Consider the following 18678-nt stretch of genomic DNA (forward strand, 5'->3'; position numbering starts at 1 on the left):
CTTACTGTACCAAGTATATTTAAAAAACATTTAGAACTAGTGATTCAAGAACATTGTTGTTGCTCATCCCGGAGCTACAAAGCAATCCCTGAAAACAAAAAAACCAACATAAGGGCTAAGTCCAGCATAAATGTCACCCACTATGCACTAAATGAATTTATTTGAGACAAGACAAGCCTGATTAAAAATGGCTTTTAGTTTGCTGGACTAAGGAGTACAATAAAAATATTTTCTTCTTTGTTAAAATATTAGATCTAAAATGCCATATTATCAACAGATAACTGGCAACTGAAAACACAATGGGATCACTTGTGTCATTTTTACACACCCTCAAGGCTATGAGATGTTTCCTAAATCCATAAAGTTTGCACAGGGGCTTAATCAGTCGTGAACGTCAAGGCTATGAGATGTTTCCTAAATCCATAAAGTTTGCACAGGGGCAACTGTATGCCTATATGCCTTACAAAAAAATAAAACATGTTCAATGTTTTCAACTGTCTCAAAACCCATTGGACATAGATTTGTCATGCCTCAGTTTTTGGGCGAAAAGCAGGTAAAAGAGGCTAGTGGTAAAATCCCCTCTAAACTTTACGTAAAGTGCACGTACAGAAAGTTTAGAGACTAAGTTTAAATATGGCTCAAAATCTAGAGCACACTTGAACGATAAAAAAGAATAATTCAAGCTGCTTAGGTAATTCCTGAGGTTTTTGTTTCTAGGACACAGTTCCAGAATGACTCTCTCAATTTTTCATTGGCATCTCGGAAAAGGGAAGTAGGATATACCCAAAAGTCCTGTACGCCCAACTTACCTAACCAAGCTAGGAATTTTAACCACAGAATGATAATCTAATACACATTTGATCCAAGTCCTGTAGGGTTCTAGCCCCTCTGTAGGCCAGAATCTTACCCATTTTTGGATGGGTCTCAGGACAGCAATGTTAGAAATTGACCCCAACTCTAAATCTAACCGAATGGGTAATGTTGGCGCACTGGCTGGGACCCTTAAGAGGGACTTTATAAAAACCTTCTCTGCCTTCTCTAGGATGTCTAAATTGCAGTGGCCCCATAAATCAGCCCCATAAAGGGCTACCCCACAAGTTTAAACCTTATGTATTTCCATGTGGGGGCTAGGTGGAGATTGAAAAGGTGGGCGCCCCGGTTACAAGTCTTAGCATGGTTCCCGCTCTTTGTTTTAATATCAAAGCGAGTGCTTTTCTCAATTTGAGCTACCTGTCTATGGGAGTCCTCGACTCTGGCGCCCAAGCAATCGAACTCATGGACCCTTTCCAAAATCACTCCCTCTAACAAAATGTTTCTCTTGTTTTTTTTGTTTTTTTTAACATGCATCGAAAACCATGCATTTTGATTTGCTATTGTTTATTTATAGATCATATTTGTTAGAAATTGGGTTTTTGGTTGGCAGTCAGGTTACCCCCTGTCCAAGCAAAAGCCCTCACTCTAGTCAGGGTAAGTCACACACAATCCAAGATTATCCTGTGCCCACCCTCTGGTAGCTTGGCACGAGCAGTCAGGCTTAACTTAGAAGGCAATGTGTAAAGTATTTGTGCAATAAATCATACAATACCACCATATAGCACCACAAAAATACACCACACACTGTTTAGAAAAATATATAATATTTATCTGGATAATTGTAGGTCAAAAAGAATAAAGTTTGCAATGGGAAATTGTAGGGATATCACTGAAAATTGATATACAGTGTCTTAAGTCTTTGGAATATAAACAAAGTCTCTTTCAAGCACAAGTACCTGGTTTGGAGTGGAAAAATCTCCTCAGAGGGCCACAAAAGAAGAGGTGCTTGGAAAAAGGGTGTGTGCGTCGATTTCTCCCCAGCACACACAGACTTGCGTCGTTATTTTCCACGCGGCGAAGTCGTGCGTCGTTTTCTGGCGCGCGGACAGTCTCTTTTTGTGGATCGCGGGGATTACTAGATGTCCCGGGTCTGTGCGTGGATTTTCCTGCTTGTTTTCTGGCTGCGCGTCATTCTGCGGGGCTGCGCGTCGAAATTACGATCTCACGGCAGGCGTCGCGTCGATTTCTCCTCTAGAGGTCGGGCGGCGTTGTCCTTGCGAAGCCGTGCGTCGGATTTTCGGTCGTCCCAAGAGCATTGCGTCGTTGTGCGGTGTTTTTCTCGCCGCGGAACAAGCTGTGCGTCAAAATTTTCGGCGCACGGAGCGTCCAAGTGAAAGAGAGAAGTCTTTTTGGTCCTGAGACTTCCTGAGGCAACCTCTATCCAAGCCCTTGGAGAGCACTTTCACAGCCAGACAAGAGTTCAGCAAGGCAGCAGGCCAACAGCAAGGCAGCAGTCCTTTGTAGAAAGCAGACAGGTGAGTCATTTGAGCAGCCAGGCAGTTTTTCTTGGCAGGATGTAGTTTCTGGTTCAAGTTTCTTCTCCAGCAAGTGTCTGATGAGGTAGGGCAGAGGCCCTGTTTTATACCCAAATGTGCCTTTGAAGTGGGGGAGACTTCAACGAGTGGCTAAGAAGTTCACCAGGTCCCCTTTCAGTTCAATCCTGTCTGCCAGGGTCCCAGTAGGGGGTGTGGCAGTCCTTTGTGTGAGAGCAGGCCCTCCACCCTCCCAGCCCAGGAAGACCCATTCAAAATGCAGATGTATGCAAGTGAGGCTGAGTACCCTGTGTTTGGGGTGTGTCTGAGTGAATGCACAAGGAGCTGTCAACCAAGCCCAGCCAGACGTGGATTGTAAGGCACAGAAGGATTTAAGTGCAAAGAAATGCTCACTTTCTAAAAGTGGCATTTCTAGAATAGTAATATTAAATCCGACTTCACCAGTCAGCAGGATTTTGTATTACCATTCTGGCCATACTAAATATGACCTTCCTGCTCCTTTCAGATCAGCAGCTGCCACTTCAACAGTGTATGAGGGCAGCCCCAATGTTAGCCTATGAAGGGAGCAGGCCTCACAGTAGTGAAAAAACGAATTTAGGAGTTTTACACTACCAGGACATATAACTACACAGGTACATGTCCTGCCTTTTACCTACACAGCACCCTGCTTTAGGGGTTACCTAGGGCACACATTAAGGGTGACTTATATGTAGAAAAAGGGGAGTTCTTAGGCTTGGCAAGTACTTTTAAATGCCAAGTCGAGGTGGCAGTGAAACTGCACACACAGGCCTTGCAATGGCAGGCCTGAGACAAGGAAAAGGGGCTACTTAAGTGGGTGGCACAACCAGTGCTGTTGGCCCACTAGTAGCATTTAATTTACCAGCCCTATGCACATAAAGTGCACCTTACTAGGGACTTATAAGTAAATTAATAGTCCAATCAGGTATGATTCAAGGTTACCATGTTTTAAGGGAGAGAGCATATGCACTTTAGCACTGGTTAGCAGTGGTAAAGTGCGCAGAGTCTAAAAACCAGCAAAAACAGTGTCCACAAAGTGGAGGGAGGCAGGCAGAAAGTTAGGGGTGACTACCCTAAGGCTGTCAGGTCTAACATGTGTCCCCCCAGCTGAAAGTGGGGAGAGCTACCCGACCTCCTGGGGGCTCTCATCGCTAAGGCGGAAGTACCTGGAGAGATCATCAGCATTGGCGTGGTCAACCCCTGGGCGATGTCCCACCGTAAAGTCCATCCTCTGTAGGGAAATGGACCACCTCAAGAGTTTTGGATTCTCACCCCTCATCTGCATGAGCCATCTGAGGGGGCCTGTGGTCTGTCTGAACCCGGAAGTGAGTCCCAAACAGGTAGGGTCTTAGCTTCTTCAGTGCCCAGACCACAGCAAAAGCTTCTCTCTCAATAGCACTCCACCTCTGTTCCCGTGGTAATAGCCTTCTGCCAATAAAGACTACCGGTTGATCTCGGCCCTCCTCATTTAGCTGTGCTAGGACTGCCCCTATGCCATGCTCTGAAGCGTCTGTCTGCACGATAAATTCCTGGGAGTAGTCAGGGGCCTTGAGCACGGGGCCCGTGCACATGGCTTCCTTCAGGGCGTCAAAGGCTTTCTGACAAGCCTCTGTCCAATTCACCAACCTAGGTTGTTTCTTGGAAGTGAGTTCTGTCAAGGGTGATACAATGGTACCATAGCCCTTGACAAATCTGCGGTAGTATCCTGTGAGGCCTAAAAAGGCTCTCACCTCAGTCTGCGTTCGCGGTGGTTGCCAGGCCTTGATAGTTTCAATCTTGGCCTGGAGTGGCTGCACCTTGCCACCACCCACTAGGTGTCCCAAGTACAGCACGGAACCCTGCCCAATCTGGCACTTACTAGCCTTGATGGTCAGGCCTGCCTGTTGCAGGGCCTGAAGCACCTCCTTGAGGTGAAGCAGGTGTTCCTCCCAGCTGGAACTGTAGACAGCTATGTCATCCAGGTAGGCTGCACAGAAGGCATCCTTGCCAGCTAGGACCCCGTTAACCAACCGTTGGAAGGTAGCAGGGACATTTTTCAATCCAAATGGCATCACCCGGAACTGGTAATGGCCATCAGGGGTTGAAAATGCGGATCTTTCCTTAGCCCCCTTAGTCAGGGCGATCTGCCAGTACCCCGAAGTAAGATCAAACGTACTCAGGAACTTGGCAGCGCCCAGCCTGTCAACGAGCTCATCAGCTCGAGGGATGGGGTGAGCATCAGTCCGTGTGACTGAGTTGAGACCCCGGTAGTCCACACAGAACCGGAGTTCTGGCTTCGCACCTGGGGCAGTAGCCTTAGGGACCAACACCACTGGGCTGGCCCAGGGACTACTGGATTTCTCGATAACCCCTAGAGTCAACATCTTGGAGACCTCCTCCTTGATGCTGGCCTTCACCTTATCCGACAACCTGTAAATTGTGTTCTTCACAGGGAGACTGTCACCGGTGTCAATATCATGAACACAGAGGTGGGTCAGTCCAGGAGTAAGGGAGAACAGGGGGGAGAACTGCTCCAACAGTTCATAGCAGTCTCCTTTCTGGTTTAGAGTCAGGGAGTCAGAAAGAATGACCCCGCTTACTGACCCATCACCTTCTTGGGCAGAGAGGAGGTCGGGGAGAGATTCACTCTCCTCTTCCATTCCTTCATCTGTGACCAGAAGCATGTTGATCTCCGACCTCTCAAAATGAGCCTTTAGTCGGTTCACATGGAGCACCCTTAGGGGATTCCTAGGGGTTTGGAGGTCCACTAGGTAAGTGGCCTCCCCTTTCCGCTCCTTGATTTCAAATGGGCCAGACCAGCGGTCCTGGAGAGCTCTAGGCTCTACTGGCTCCATTACCCACACTTTGTCTCCAGGTTGAAACTCTACCAGGGTGGCCTTCTGGTCATACCAGTGTTTCATTACCTCTTGACTGGCCTCAAGGTTACTTTGGGCCTCTTTCCAGAAGAGGGTCATCTGGTTGCGGAGGGCCAACATGTAGCTGACCACGTCCTGAGGGGGGTGCCTTTGGAGCTTTCTCCAATCCCTCCTTGACAATGCTTAAGGGTCCCCTGACAGGGTACCCATAGAGAAGCTCAAAGGGACTGAACCCTACCCCCCTCTGGGGGACCTCTCTGTAAGCAAAGAGAAGGCATGGTAAGAGGACGTCCCACTTACGCCTCATGGCCTCAGGGAGGCCACCAATCATGCCTTTCAGGGTCTTGTTGAATCTCTCCACAAGACCATTAGACTGGGGGTGATAGGGTGTGGTGAACTTGTAGGTTACACCACACGCATCCCACAGAGACTTCATGTATGCAGACATGAAGTTAGCGCCTCTGTCAGACACTATCTCCTTGGGGAATCCCACACGGATAATATCCCCATCAGAGTTCTGGTCACCACCGGTGCAGTTACGGTCCTCAGAGGGATTGCCTCTGGGTAACGGGTGGCATGGTCCACCAAAACCAGGATGAACCTATTGCCTAAGGCAGTTTTGGGGTACAAGGGACCAACAATGTCAATGCCCACCCTTTCAAAGGGGGTGCCAAAGACAGGAAGTGGAATCAGGGGGCTTTTAACCCTTTTTCCTGCTTTACCACTGGCCTGGCAGGTAGGACAAGATCTGCAGAATTTATCTGAGTGTGTCCTCATTTTGGGCCAATAAAAGTGGGTGACAAGCCTGTCAAAGGTCTTGCCTTGCCCCAAATGTCCTGCCAGGGGAATGTCGTGAGCCAGACCCAGTAGGAAGGTTCGGTAACATTGGGGGACCACCAGCGTACGTGCTGCCCCAAAGGCCGGAACCTTAAGCTCACTGAAGAGGAGATCATTCTCCCAATATAGGTGGTGATCGCCAGAGGTGTCACCTGCCGCCTGGTTTGAGGCTTGTTTCCTCAGACCTTCTAGAGTGGGACATTCTTTCTGCGCCTTGCAGAATTTCTCCCTGGTGGGTCCACCCTCAACTTGCCAGCCAGCAAGCTCAGGTAAGTCACCTAGGGTGGCAATGTCTTCCCCAGTTGGCTCGGGAGCCTCCTCCTCAGAAGCCCCGTCAGCCACTGCGGGAACTTCTGGGGCCGGTTTCCCGTGCCCCTGGTCCCTCCTCTTGGCAGCTCTCTGGGCCATCGTTCCAGGCTCCAGACGCCCTTGACTTCCCTCTCGGTCAGCCATGGACCGTGTGGTCATGCAGACCCACTCAGGTAACCCTAACATCTCCAGGTGAGACTTGAGCTCCACTTCTTTCCAAGCAGTATGCTCAAGATCATTGCCTAACAGACAATCTACAGGCATGGCAGGACTCACAGCTACTTTCAGAGTACCGGAGACCCCCCCCCCCCCCCACTCAAAGGGAACCAGAGCCACCGGTAGGTGACTCTCGCGATTGTCAGCGACTATGACCTGGTGGAATGTATTAGGTACTATCTGCTCTGTTGACACCAGCTGACTCTTGATAGTAGTCATACTGGCTCCTGTGTCACGCAGAGCCTCCACCTTCTGCCCATCAATGGTGACCCACTGCCGGTACTTGGAAGTATTTTTGGGCATGTGGACCTTGGGCACCATTTCTCCTTCTCCCAGGGACACTAGGGAAATCTCTACCTGTTCCCCAAAGCTATCTGTGTCCATCTCCCCCCCGAGCGCTACACTAGTCAACCCAGGTGCCTGTCCGGTAGTGGACGGTGCCCTCTTGGGGCACTGGGGATCGCCTTTATAGTGACCATACTGGTAACACTCCATGCATTTGGGGTTAGGTTTCCCTGTCCTGTCGTATGTCCCTGGCTTTTTCCCAAATTTGGAAAAGGAAGGGTTGCGACCCCCTCACTGGGAATTCTTTTGGGGGCCTTTGGAGAGTTCCTTATCTGCAAGTTTATCTCCCCCTCTTTCTTCTGTTAGGAACCCTGACTACCTTTGTGGGAGTCCCCCCCCAGGTACCTTCTTGGACACTCTGGTGCTAACCCAGAGGTTCGCCTCCTCAGCAAGCTTCCTGGGATCAGTCAGCTTGCTATCCACTAAGTGCTGGCGCAACTCTGTATAAGTAGTATTAAGCATATGCTCTCTTAGAATCAAGTCATATAAACCTTTATAATCAGCTACTTTGTTGCCCCGCACCCATCCATTCAGTGCCTTACTGGAGAAGTCAAAGAAATCTACCCATGTTTGTGTGGTTTGTTTGGTGCTGTCCCTGAACCTCTGACGGTATCCCTCCGGGGTCAGCCCAAACTTGGCAAGTAAAGTGGCTTTCTGAAGTGGGTATGTGTTTTGATCAGGTTGATCCAATGTGAGGAGTGTATCCCTCCCCAATGGCGGTACATAACCCCACATAGCTACCCCCCATTGCCCTTCAGGAACCTCATGAGCCCTTAGTGCAACTTCATACGCAGCTAACCATTTATCTATGTCATCTCCCACCACAAAACTGGGCACCACATTTTTGGGTATACAAACCTTCTTTTCGACAGCAGGTCCTGTCAGTATGCTGCCACCATTATTGCTGGATTCAGACTGTCTTGCCTTGATCTCCAGCTCCTTGAGACTCAGTTCATGAGCCAACAATAGTTTTTTTTCAGCCAAAGCTCTCTCAGCCTCCACCTGTTTGGTTTCTCTTTCGGCTTCAATTTGTTTGGCTGCTCTTTCAGCCTCAGCTTACTTGGCTGCTCTTTCTGCTCCAGCTTGCTTGGCTGCTCTTTCTGCCCTTCTCTCCTCCTGTTGAGCCTCAATTTTCAGTTTTGCCATTTGCAATTGAAACTCCCTTTCTTCTCTCCTTTCCTCTGCGGTCAGGCTTTGCACAGAGACACTGCTCCCTGGTCTGGAAGGGGGCACAATTGCAGTGGTAACACCATCCACAGATAGTAAAAATTCCTCTGAGGGGCCATTTTCTGGCTCCTCTTCCTCATCATCCTCTAAATGGGCTTCTGCCCAGGCCCTCAGCGCCACTTGAAAGTCCTCCTTTCTGGAGGCCCCTTGGGTGGGTACCCTCAATGCCCTGCAGAATCCTCTTAGTTGTTTGACCGTATATGTATCCAACTGGACTAGGTCAAAGTCCCCTGTCTGAGACCCAGTCAGAGACATGTTGAGTGAGGATTTAGTTTTTGAAAATTGTCAGGAAAAAAAACGGATTTGCAAAAAGAGATAAAAACCAAGTTGACCTTCAACTGTGGGTAGGTAGTGAAATACTTAGCTACTGTATGTCACTGCACAAATACAAGTCCTATCCTCACCGCTGATCACCAATGTTAGAAATGGGGTTTTTGGTTGGCAGTCAGGTTACCCCCTGTCCAAGCAAAAGCCCTCACTCTAGTCAGGGTAAGTCACACACAATCCAAGATTATCCTGTGCCCACCCTCTGGTAGCTTGGCACGAGCAGTCAGGCTTAACTTAGAAGGCAATGTGTAAAGTTTTTGTGCAATAAATCATACAATACCACCATATAGCACCACAAAAATACACCACACAGTGTTTAGAAAAATATATAGTATTTATCTGGATAATTGTAGGTCAAAAAGAATAAAGTTTGCAATGGGAAATTGTAGGGATATCACTGAAAAGTGATATACAGTGTCTTAAGTCTTTAGAATATAAACAAAGTCTCTTTCAAGCACAAGTACCTGGTTTGGAGTGGAAAAATCTCCTCAGAGGGCCACAAAAGAAGAGGTGCTTGGAAAAAGGGTGTGTGCGTCGATTTCTCCCCAGCACACACGGACTTGCGTCGTTATTTTCCACGCGGCGAAGTCGTGCGTCGTTTTCTGGCGCGCGGACAGTGTCTTTTCGTGGATCACGGGGATCACGGGGATTACTAGATGTCCCGGGTCTGTGCGTGGATTTTCCTGCTTGTTTTCCGGCTGCGCGTCGTTCTGCGGGGCTGCGCGTCGAAATTACGATCTCATGGCAGGCGTCGCGTCGATTTCTCCTCTAGAGGTCGGGCGGCGTTGTCCTTGCGAAGCCGTGCGTCGGATTTTCGGTCGTCCCAAGAGCGTCGCTTCGGTGTGTGGCGTTTTTCTCGCCGCGGAAAAAGCTGTGCGTCGAAATGTTCGGCGCATGGAGCGTCCAAGTGAAAGAGAGAGGTCTTTTTGGTCCTGAGACTTCAGGGAACAGGAGGCAAGCTCTATCCAAGCCCTTGGAGAGCACTTTCACAGCCAGACAAGAGTTCAGCAAGGCAGCAGGCCAACAGCAAGGCAGCAGTCCTTTGTAGAAAGCAGACAGGTGAGTCCTTTGAGCAGCCAGGCAGTTCTTCTTGGCAGGATGTAGTTTCTGGTTCAAGTTTCTTCTCCAGCAAGTGTCTGATGAGGTAGGGCAGAGGCCCTGTTTTATACCCAAATGTGCCTTTGAAGTGGGGGAGACTTCAAAGAGTGGCTAAGAAGTGCACTTGGTCCCCTTTCAGTTCAATCCTGTCTGCCAGGGTCCCAGTAGGGGGTGTGGCAGTCCTTTGTGTGAGAGCAGGCCCTCCACCCTCCCAGCCCAGAAAGACCCATTCAAAATGCAGATATATGCAAGTGAGGCTGAGTACCCTGTGTTTGGGGTGTGTCTGAGTGAATGCACAAGGAGCTGTCAGCCAAGCCCAGCCAGACGTGGATTGTAAGGCACAGAAGGATTTAAGTGCAAAGAAATGCTCACTTTCTAAAAGTGGCATTTCTAGAATAGTAATATTAAATCCGACTTCACCAGTCAGCGGGATTTTATATTACCATTCTGGCCATACTAAATATGACCTTCCTGCTCCTTTCAGATCAGCAGCTGCCACTTCAACAGTGTATGAGGGCAGCCCCAATGTTAGCCTATGAAGGGAGCAGGCCTCACAGTAGTGTAAAAACGAATTTAGGAGTTTAACACTACCAGGACATACAACTACACAGGTACATGTCCTGCCTTTTACCTACACAGCACCCTGCTCTAGGGGTTACCTAGGGCACACATTAAGGGTGACTTATATGTAGAAAAAGGGGAGTTCTTAGGCTTGGCAAGTACTTTTAAATGCCAAGTCGAGGTGGCAGTGAAACTGCACACACAGGCCTTGCAATGGCAGGCCTGAGACGAGGAAAAGGGGCTACTTAAGTGGGTGGCACAACCAGTGCTGCTGGCCCACTAGTAGTATTTAATTTACCAGCCCTATGCACATAAAGTGCACCTTACTAGGGACTTATAAATAAATTAATAGTCCAATCAGGTATGATTCAAGGTTACCATGTTTTAAGGGAGAGAGCATATGCACTTTAGCACTGGTTAGCAGTGGTAAAGTGCGCAGAGTCTAAAAACCAGCAAAAACAGTGTCCACAAAGTGGAGGGAGGCAGGCAAAAAGTTAGGGGTGACTACCCTAAGGCTGTCAGGTCTAACAATATTATTTGCAAAAAAGAGAATTAGACAAACCTCAAGGAGTTTTTGACCGTAACAAAATATCGTCAGAAAAAGGTAAAGCACTACACATGTTTTTATCTCCATAGAGGGCTGAGGAGTGCTTAATCCAAACATCCAGTGCAATATGGCAATCGGGGTGAGCTGGACCACTATGCCCATTATGTGGGATCAAATACCAGAAGCTCTTGCTGTCTCTAAGCCTTTCTGCTTCTAGCAAATTGTCCCAAATATTAGCCTCTAATTGGACCTTGCTGGCTTTAATAACCCTATTATACTCTTGTTTAGCTAAAATAATTAGCATCCTTGGTTTACCTTTTTGGGCAGTGACCAGTGCTTTTGTTTTTAGCTATTTTACAAGATTGGTTGAACCACTCATCTGCTCTCAGTTCCCGAATCCCACCATCCACCATTGCAATCTTTCACAAATATATTGCTCATTTAAAAAAAAAAAAGATTTTGTGCACTTCCACTATCTGTGAAGGGAATCATTTTTGACTCTCAAAGGCTTGGAGTTCATCAACTACAATTGCAGAAATTTCAGATATAGATTTTCTTGAGCTGGGAAGGACCCCCCCGTCCCATTTCACACTATTCTTATTATTGCTAATCTCAACGGGGTTAGATGATACATGTGCATCTAGGCTCTCGCTTGTCATAGTATGTGCCCTCTCTCAAATCAATGTGATTCGAAAATGGTCGCTATCATAACGATCAGTAACTGTCATATCTTTTATCTGATACCAAACTCTCACTTCCAGTAATATAAAATCGATATGCCTTTTGTAGTCTCCTTTTCCTAATGTAGATCTAGGAACATTATCTGAAGGGAATCCCCCTTTTCCTGGCCTCAGACCATGTGAAACTATTCTATCAATACCCTGGAGTGTTGCAGAACTCATTTTAGGAGATTTGCAAGATAAGGGTTTACTCAATGTCTTTGTCCTTGATGAGGTCCAAAAAAACGGGCATATGGTTCAAAACACGTTTTAAAATCACCTGAAATAATGACACGATGACTGGGATCAAGGTCAACCAAAAAAGGATTTAAAATTGGTAAGGTATGGGAGGGTTTGGTAAAGGGACTTGACTTATTAAAAGTGTTATTCACCAAATAAGGGGGGGCCTGTTGAGGTATTACACTAAGAACTAAAAGGTCACATGAATCAATATGGTTTCTCTTTAAACAACAGTTTAGTGTTATCTTGGACCATATAATGAGTTCCCCTGAAGGCTTGCCTGCTGTAGCTTACTTTGCTTCAATACTCTGCGTTGCGTAACCCTGCCTATGAATTTGGATGAGGGCCCAGGTCTCTTGGAGTAAACAAAGATCAAAACTGCCAATAAACAGCCCCCAGTCTTCATCTTCTATTTTGGTCCAAATTCCTGTATCATTCCGGGAAATAAGTTGAAGGACAGGAATGAAGTCATTTTGAAGATGGTGTTCGTCTGGGTTTCTTGAAGTTGACCTGGGGAGGATTTCTTAATGAGCCAAGAATGTGTTCCTTCCTTAGTATCGATTGAGATGTAGTTGACTGCCCCTTACTGGTCCTCTGAAACAGGTAATGTGTCTGGACCAGCCATAGCATAGAGGAAATTGTGATAGTGCAGGGGGCCATCACAGCATCATGCCACTTGTCATCTTCCAACTGCCCCACCCCTCCCATTGAGTCTGCCGGTGTGTCAGCGTGTCAAGCATGTTAAGGACCAGTGAGCGATAAATCTGAAATAAATGTCTCCCTCCAACAATGCACCCATCAAGATTTTTGCCTCTAGGGGACAGAATTCAGGGAGTTCTGTGCCCGGGAGAATGTGTGTCCTTAGCGTGTGCCACAGTGGAAGGTATTTATGAAATTGGGTATGTGATAGGGCATATGTAGACTGAAGTTCTTGAAAAGAACACATCCAGGTGCCAGACCAAACATCACCCCTAAGAAAATGCATGTTATCCCAATGAAGAAATTCCTCCAGGCCAGCAGTTTCATGCAACCACCTTCCCTCCACAAAGAGGTTTGTTGAATGAGTTTGCAGTCCAAGTTGGAATGCCGGATCTCAGCACGCCAGCTAAGAAAAAACATTCGGGTCACATGTGGAAGGGTTTCGGGAGACGGGCGCTATATGTCATACTCAGCATGCCTTCGAACCCCAGTGAGGTTACACTGGGTCTGACCACCTCCCATTAAGATAGTCATTTATAATCCGGGTTTGAGACGCTAAGTAGTAGAAATATATATTAGCCCTGCCCAACGGGCCATTATAAGGTATTCGTTGACACTTTGCATGAGCCAGCTGGGGCCTGGACTTGTGCCAGAGAAAGGACGTCGCCAGGGAGTCTATCTCTCTGAACCACAGCTGAGGTATAAATTGCTGGAAGTTTTGGGAAAGATATAAAAACTTTGTCAGGAGATTTATTTTATATTGAACAGTCAATCCCATCACATTGAGTGGGAGGTAGTTGTCATTTTTTCAGGTCTGCCTTCACCTTTCAGATCAGTGGGGTAAAATTAAGGCTCTATGCCATCTCAGGATGGAGAGCAACATGAATGCCCAAATAGCGTAACCTCAGACGCTGCACTGGTATGTTATCCTGCCACTCAACACACAAGAGGGATGAAGAGGAACCAGGACTGACTTTGCATGGTTAACCTGCAGACCAGAGTCCACTGCCTAAAGCTGAAGGAGACTAAGGCAGCGTGGTCCGGTCTCCTCAGGTTTGGAAAGGAATAGAAGGACATCGTCGGCATACAATGCAATCTGGTCATCATGTCCCATATCCCACTACCATCCCTGTATCTGCGCATCACTGTGTATGAGTCTGGCCAGGGGCTCAGTGACAAGGGCATCATTTAGTAATTTAGATGCAGTTGACCTGACAGTGTCAAACCATGTGATGTTAGTGTGAACATATTGGAGCACTTTGACTGAGTGTTGCTCATAACAGATGCTACTAATCCTGTGTATGGCTCTCAAGTGCTACATGCAGTCCTTCCCAGATACATTTACTTCAAATGCAACTTCACTAATCTGCATATATTATCTCTTTGTTAGGTGGTTAACAATGATGCTTCCTTTTTCAGATCAGCTCAAAGTGGATTCCGTTGGTGAATGGAGGAGCAGAGAAGGATTCCAGGTATGATGTGGAAGTCACAGACTCTTGGTTCTTAATGAAAAGGGTGTTTTTAGGGAATACAATAACAAAGTAAGTAGAATGATACTGTAGTAATACACCACTGTTTTCAAGTACATATTGCTCATATATCAATTTCTTTGTCTTTTAAAATATTCTCAACAACCAGGCTAAGACCCAGTAACTTTTGTCCTTGTCCCAAGATATTACATTTTTTTCCTGAATGGAAGTCAGACCTTTGTAAGGGAAGTCTGTGAGATGAACCCTCCATTTTTTGGTAAACCTTGTATCAGTTTTTAAGGGTTAGATGAAACTAAGGACGCATGCAAATTCATCCTCAAAGTAGCTACAGAATTGATTTGAACGAAGCAAAGTATTTTTCTGAACCTATAAATACCAGCAGAAAGAGCACTGAACACACTGAATGGCAGGACTGAAATAAAGAGATTGTTAAATTATTTGTCCGTAGGTTTTTCTTCATGAATTAAAGGACAGTCCGTGCCAAAACATGATTTATTTCCTACAACAAACTGCTCCAGCAAGCAAACAATCCTACCTGGAGGAGTCACAGATCATTCCACTAGGCCCTAGTGACTAGGGTATGACTTAACAGCGATGGATGCTTTATTCTCGAGTCTTCACAGGTGATCTGAAAGGCAGTGAACTGGGAAAAGCCAGACACTTTTACTAGAACTGATCAGCTAGTAGACCAAAATTCTTTTTTCCGTACAGTTCTGCTGCTGCATTGAACATTTGTTTTCTTCTGTCAACAGTGACATTTAAAGGAAATGCCTTGAGTAAACAATGGTGTTCCAATGATATAGCACCCTCTTGTAATCCTAGAAAAACACTCTATGCAGTCCCAGCGATGTATTCTGATGTTTACAAATTGTATTGTCTTCATTGTGCAGTCTGTATTTTCATGTTTTATGAAGAATGCTTGCTTTCCTGTAAAGAAAGAACCATCCTCCTTTACCCACAGAAGAATAGGTGTTAATGCTTTTTGTTTTTCCATATCTGGTAATACATTGACCTTCCCTCTTATAACACGCCTCAGAATGCCAGTGATCCTGGTGGGAAATAAGTCAGATCTGCAGTCTGGGAGTTCCATGGAAGCCATTTTGCCCATCATGAACCAGTTCTCTGAGATTGAGACCTGTGTGGAGGTGAGACAATGCTTACTGTAGCTGTTTTATGTAACATTTTTGTTGTAATAGGAATGGCGTTTCATCATCATAAGTAACGTTGTAATCGTTCTTGATGTATATTTGAACGACTGAAAATCGAATGTGTTCGGCTTGAGCCCTCTTCGGTGAGGTATGTGCAAGTGAAGTATTTATGGTTAAATAAACTGTTGATATTTAATTTGCTTATTGCTGTATTGATTTTATTTCAGTGACATCAAGAGCGCACACCTAGAAGTGCACATGTGCATATTTGTGGCTGTATGTTGGGAGATGCTCACTAAAATAGGGAACAAAACTGTTTTGTGAGAGTTGACCAACACAACTGAGTTTACAACTCATCATTGTGACTTGGTGTAGTGCTTGGGTGCTTTGGCTGCAGAAAGATGGTTCTCTGATGTTTCCAGTTCTAGTTCAAATTGTAATTGTACAGTATCAAGGGGAACATGGGTAAAGTACGCAGAAATTTGAAATAAAAGCTCATTCGTATACTGTTTTAGCTGGAAGCTTGTATAAAGTGAACTGAACCTCTGGTACTTTGCCAATTGCAGATATCTTAAATTCTTGAAGTAGGAGTGATAAATTGGAGGCAACATTCAGAGTGAAAGTGATGACTGCTTTTTTTAAATTTATTTTTTATTTTGTTATCCAATCAAAGTTAGTGTTGGAGCCTGCAGGTGATGCTGCTGATATAGCAATGTATGATTGGTACATGAAACAGCTGAAGTGTTGTTTTGTCCTAAGAAAGGGTATCATTTTGCATTGTTGAAAGTTCTTATCTAAAGCAGAGTGCCAAATCAAACATTTGTCAACTATCTGATGCATTTTGGTGGTTGCCTGTAAATTGCAAATTCACCTGTGCTTGATGAGTACATAATGGATAAATTATTGGTGTAAACATCTGAAAAGAACATTCAAGAAAAATTTAAAATTTGCACAAAATCCCACAACCAATGAGGGCAGAAGAAATGTCATCTTAGCAGTTGAAGATGTGAATGAGAAAAGGTATAGACTGTGTACTGGGCTGGCCTACCTTTTACTTCATAAATTGTTTGCTGGTTGGCCAATTTGTAGAAGAATATTTTTTCCGAATGGTAGAGAGATTGACAGTCAAGAGTGGCTGTGCCAGGTATTGAGGATAATGTTTTAGACCAAGTAAGTTTTTGTATTGGTAAAGTTAGGTGGCTTCTTTTTGCCAAGGGAAGATTCTGCCATAGTTAAGGATGAGTGGAGATGGGCCACCAAAACTGACAAAGATTTGAAATTGCTAAAGGAGTTGCTAAAATATGTCTGGCACCATGATGTTTGTGATTTCAAGGGGTATACAGTAGTGAAAGATGAACGGAGTTGGTTAAAATGTTATTAAATAGGATGACATTAGCACATTTGAGGAAAGTGTTAGCTCATCTATGTCTTTTGAGTCACAGTTTAAAGTGCTCAAGGAATTCAGTTGCTGGTCATCTTTGAATCAACATGTCAGATTTGTGGTAGGAGTATGTGGTTTGGAAATTAGTGGTAAAGTGCCAATACCCAACCATTGAAGAGTGTGATGTTTCCAGAGAGACCGTGGCATTGGGTGGCTCTGAATATAATGGGCCTGATAGAGATTTTGGGGAGCAAAGTAATTTTGCTACGGTTCAGTTGGTTGACAAGTCTAAACGTCTGAAGGTAGAATTTGTTAGTTATGTGGGGTGATTGAAATAATCCATGGTCTCTTCAAGAGAATGAATCTAGTGATCAAGCCCAGTCTTTAATTGGAAATGTTAATTGGTTGGCTGGAAAATATTTAGGAGATGCAGCAGGTAAGCCTAACTACAAGCTGACAAAAGTGTTGTTTTTTTCTGATGAGAGGATGTGGACATTGTAGATTGAAACAGTTGTTGGTAAAAGTGGTTTATACGTGTTGGTGAAGAAGAAAACATGAAGAGTAATGTGATCTAGGCGGGGCCTGGCTGCAATGAAGAGACAGTTCCCATTTATGTCTCCGGGTGGTTGGTAGGCCTTGAGCACCATTCCATTGGTCTGTGCTAGTGTTTGCACAGTTCTGTATTACAGTGCCTCAGTCAGAACTGGAGAGGGAATGAGGTCACCTCATTGTTCATCTAATGCTTAACAAACTGGTGTTACAGTGTAAAAAGTCAGTCACCTCTCACCTTAGCTACGCGTAAAGACACAGCGCAGGAGCAAGCCCGGAAGGAAAAAAATGCCAGAGGAGAGCAATCGTAGCAGCAGCACCGAGTGGGTGATATTTTATGCAGCACTGTGATGTCCTCTGTATTTGGAAAGAATGGCAACTCGAGTAATAGTTCAATTAAATATGGCATACCAATACTACTGAAAAAAATCGGTTCACTGTAGGGTTCAACAAATATGGTAAGGTCTGTAGGAGAAATATATTTATTTCCTTTTCGGCTTCATTTAGGCCCCTTCCTCACAGAGACCCCAATTCCTCTACTGATTATCCAGAGTTGTTGCAGAGTTTGGATCCACAAGCACTATGATGGGCGGTAATCAGAATCTGGTGGTAGACCCAGTATTGGACAGGATAGTCCCTCCTGACTTCAACAAAAACTCTTTTAGGTCTCACTTAGACAGCGCATGTGCTGTCTCTTCGAGACATTTTGTTTACTGTTAGTGGACTTCCCATTAATACAATTGGTTGGTTTCCAAGCCACTCTCAATTGCTTGCTTCCTGCTGGTCAGTTCTGCGTTAAACACTTCACTCTTCTTGCATGTGACCCTTCCCTAAAGCATGGCCCACGTACTTGTGCCCTTCCACTGCTTGCATTTTTGGGAGCTATTGTTTTCTTTTTATTGAGCCACTCTACAGAGTCCTTATTTTGTAGCAGGCTTTGTCGTTTGCACCCTCTGTTGTCTAAGTCTGCTTGTTTATTTAGTTTTCACCACTGTTTGCACCTGCATCTTCGCCACATCTCACTGTATTGTTTTAAAACTGTTTTCATTTACCAGAGTTTGTGTTTAACTTGTGACTGTGACAGGACCTTACATGTAGGTGTTTGTTTATTCTTAGCTCAAGCACACATGAACTGCTTGCCTGTTATACACACTGTTGCATTCCATTTCTTTTGAGATATTAAATTGTGCTTCCAGTTCTGAGGCTGTACTTTTATGGGTTCCCCAGCTTCAAAGGCCACTGATATGCAGGTAAGGATATCTGCATGTTTCGTATGTGCAGAACTGTGGGCTTTGAAGCTGGGGGACCTCCTTCAGGTCCCTGCGGTGCCACAACTTCTTGTGATTGTGGTGCAAATTATGGACGTGTAAAAAAGTTTAATCCATTCCCCCCTTAACATTGAAAGTGAAAGCAGTATGGCAAGCACATTTGCTTATCTCCGATGAAACGAACCTTGCATGCCAGGGCTTATTTATTTACCTTTATTCCACCTCAAACAATGCTGCATTTCAATTCTTTTTTAGACAGCTTTATATAATAGTTGTGACTGCAATAAAATAGAATGTGTGAAAGGTACACTGGAAAATGTTACCCTTCACTTGTTTTAGCTTTTGGGTGTCCAACAAGCAAAGACGAAAACAACCTTTACAGTCAGCTTTAAATTTACTTTTATTCCACCTTGGACAGTGATGCCTTTCATTTGTTATGTTAGGGAGCTTTAAACCATATTTGCGACTGCACCTCAAC

The 18678-nt window shown here is 45.3% G+C and overlaps 1 protein-coding gene across 1 annotated transcript in view; it reads left to right on the forward strand.

Moving 5' to 3' along the window:
* Window positions 1-18678, forward strand: part of RHOT2 (ras homolog family member T2) — a 398937-nt gene that overhangs the window by 115443 nt on the left and 264816 nt on the right. Inside the window, exons 6-7 of the mRNA XM_069210682.1 lie at window positions 13784-13836; window positions 14891-14999. Of these exons, the coding sequence (XP_069066783.1) occupies window positions 13784-13836; window positions 14891-14999 (162 nt within the window). The remainder of the gene's footprint in view (window positions 1-13783; window positions 13837-14890; window positions 15000-18678) is intronic.

This window comes from Pleurodeles waltl, chromosome 10 (genome assembly GCF_031143425.1).
Source record: "Pleurodeles waltl isolate 20211129_DDA chromosome 10, aPleWal1.hap1.20221129, whole genome shotgun sequence".
NCBI lineage: Eukaryota > Metazoa > Chordata > Amphibia > Caudata > Salamandridae > Pleurodeles > Pleurodeles waltl.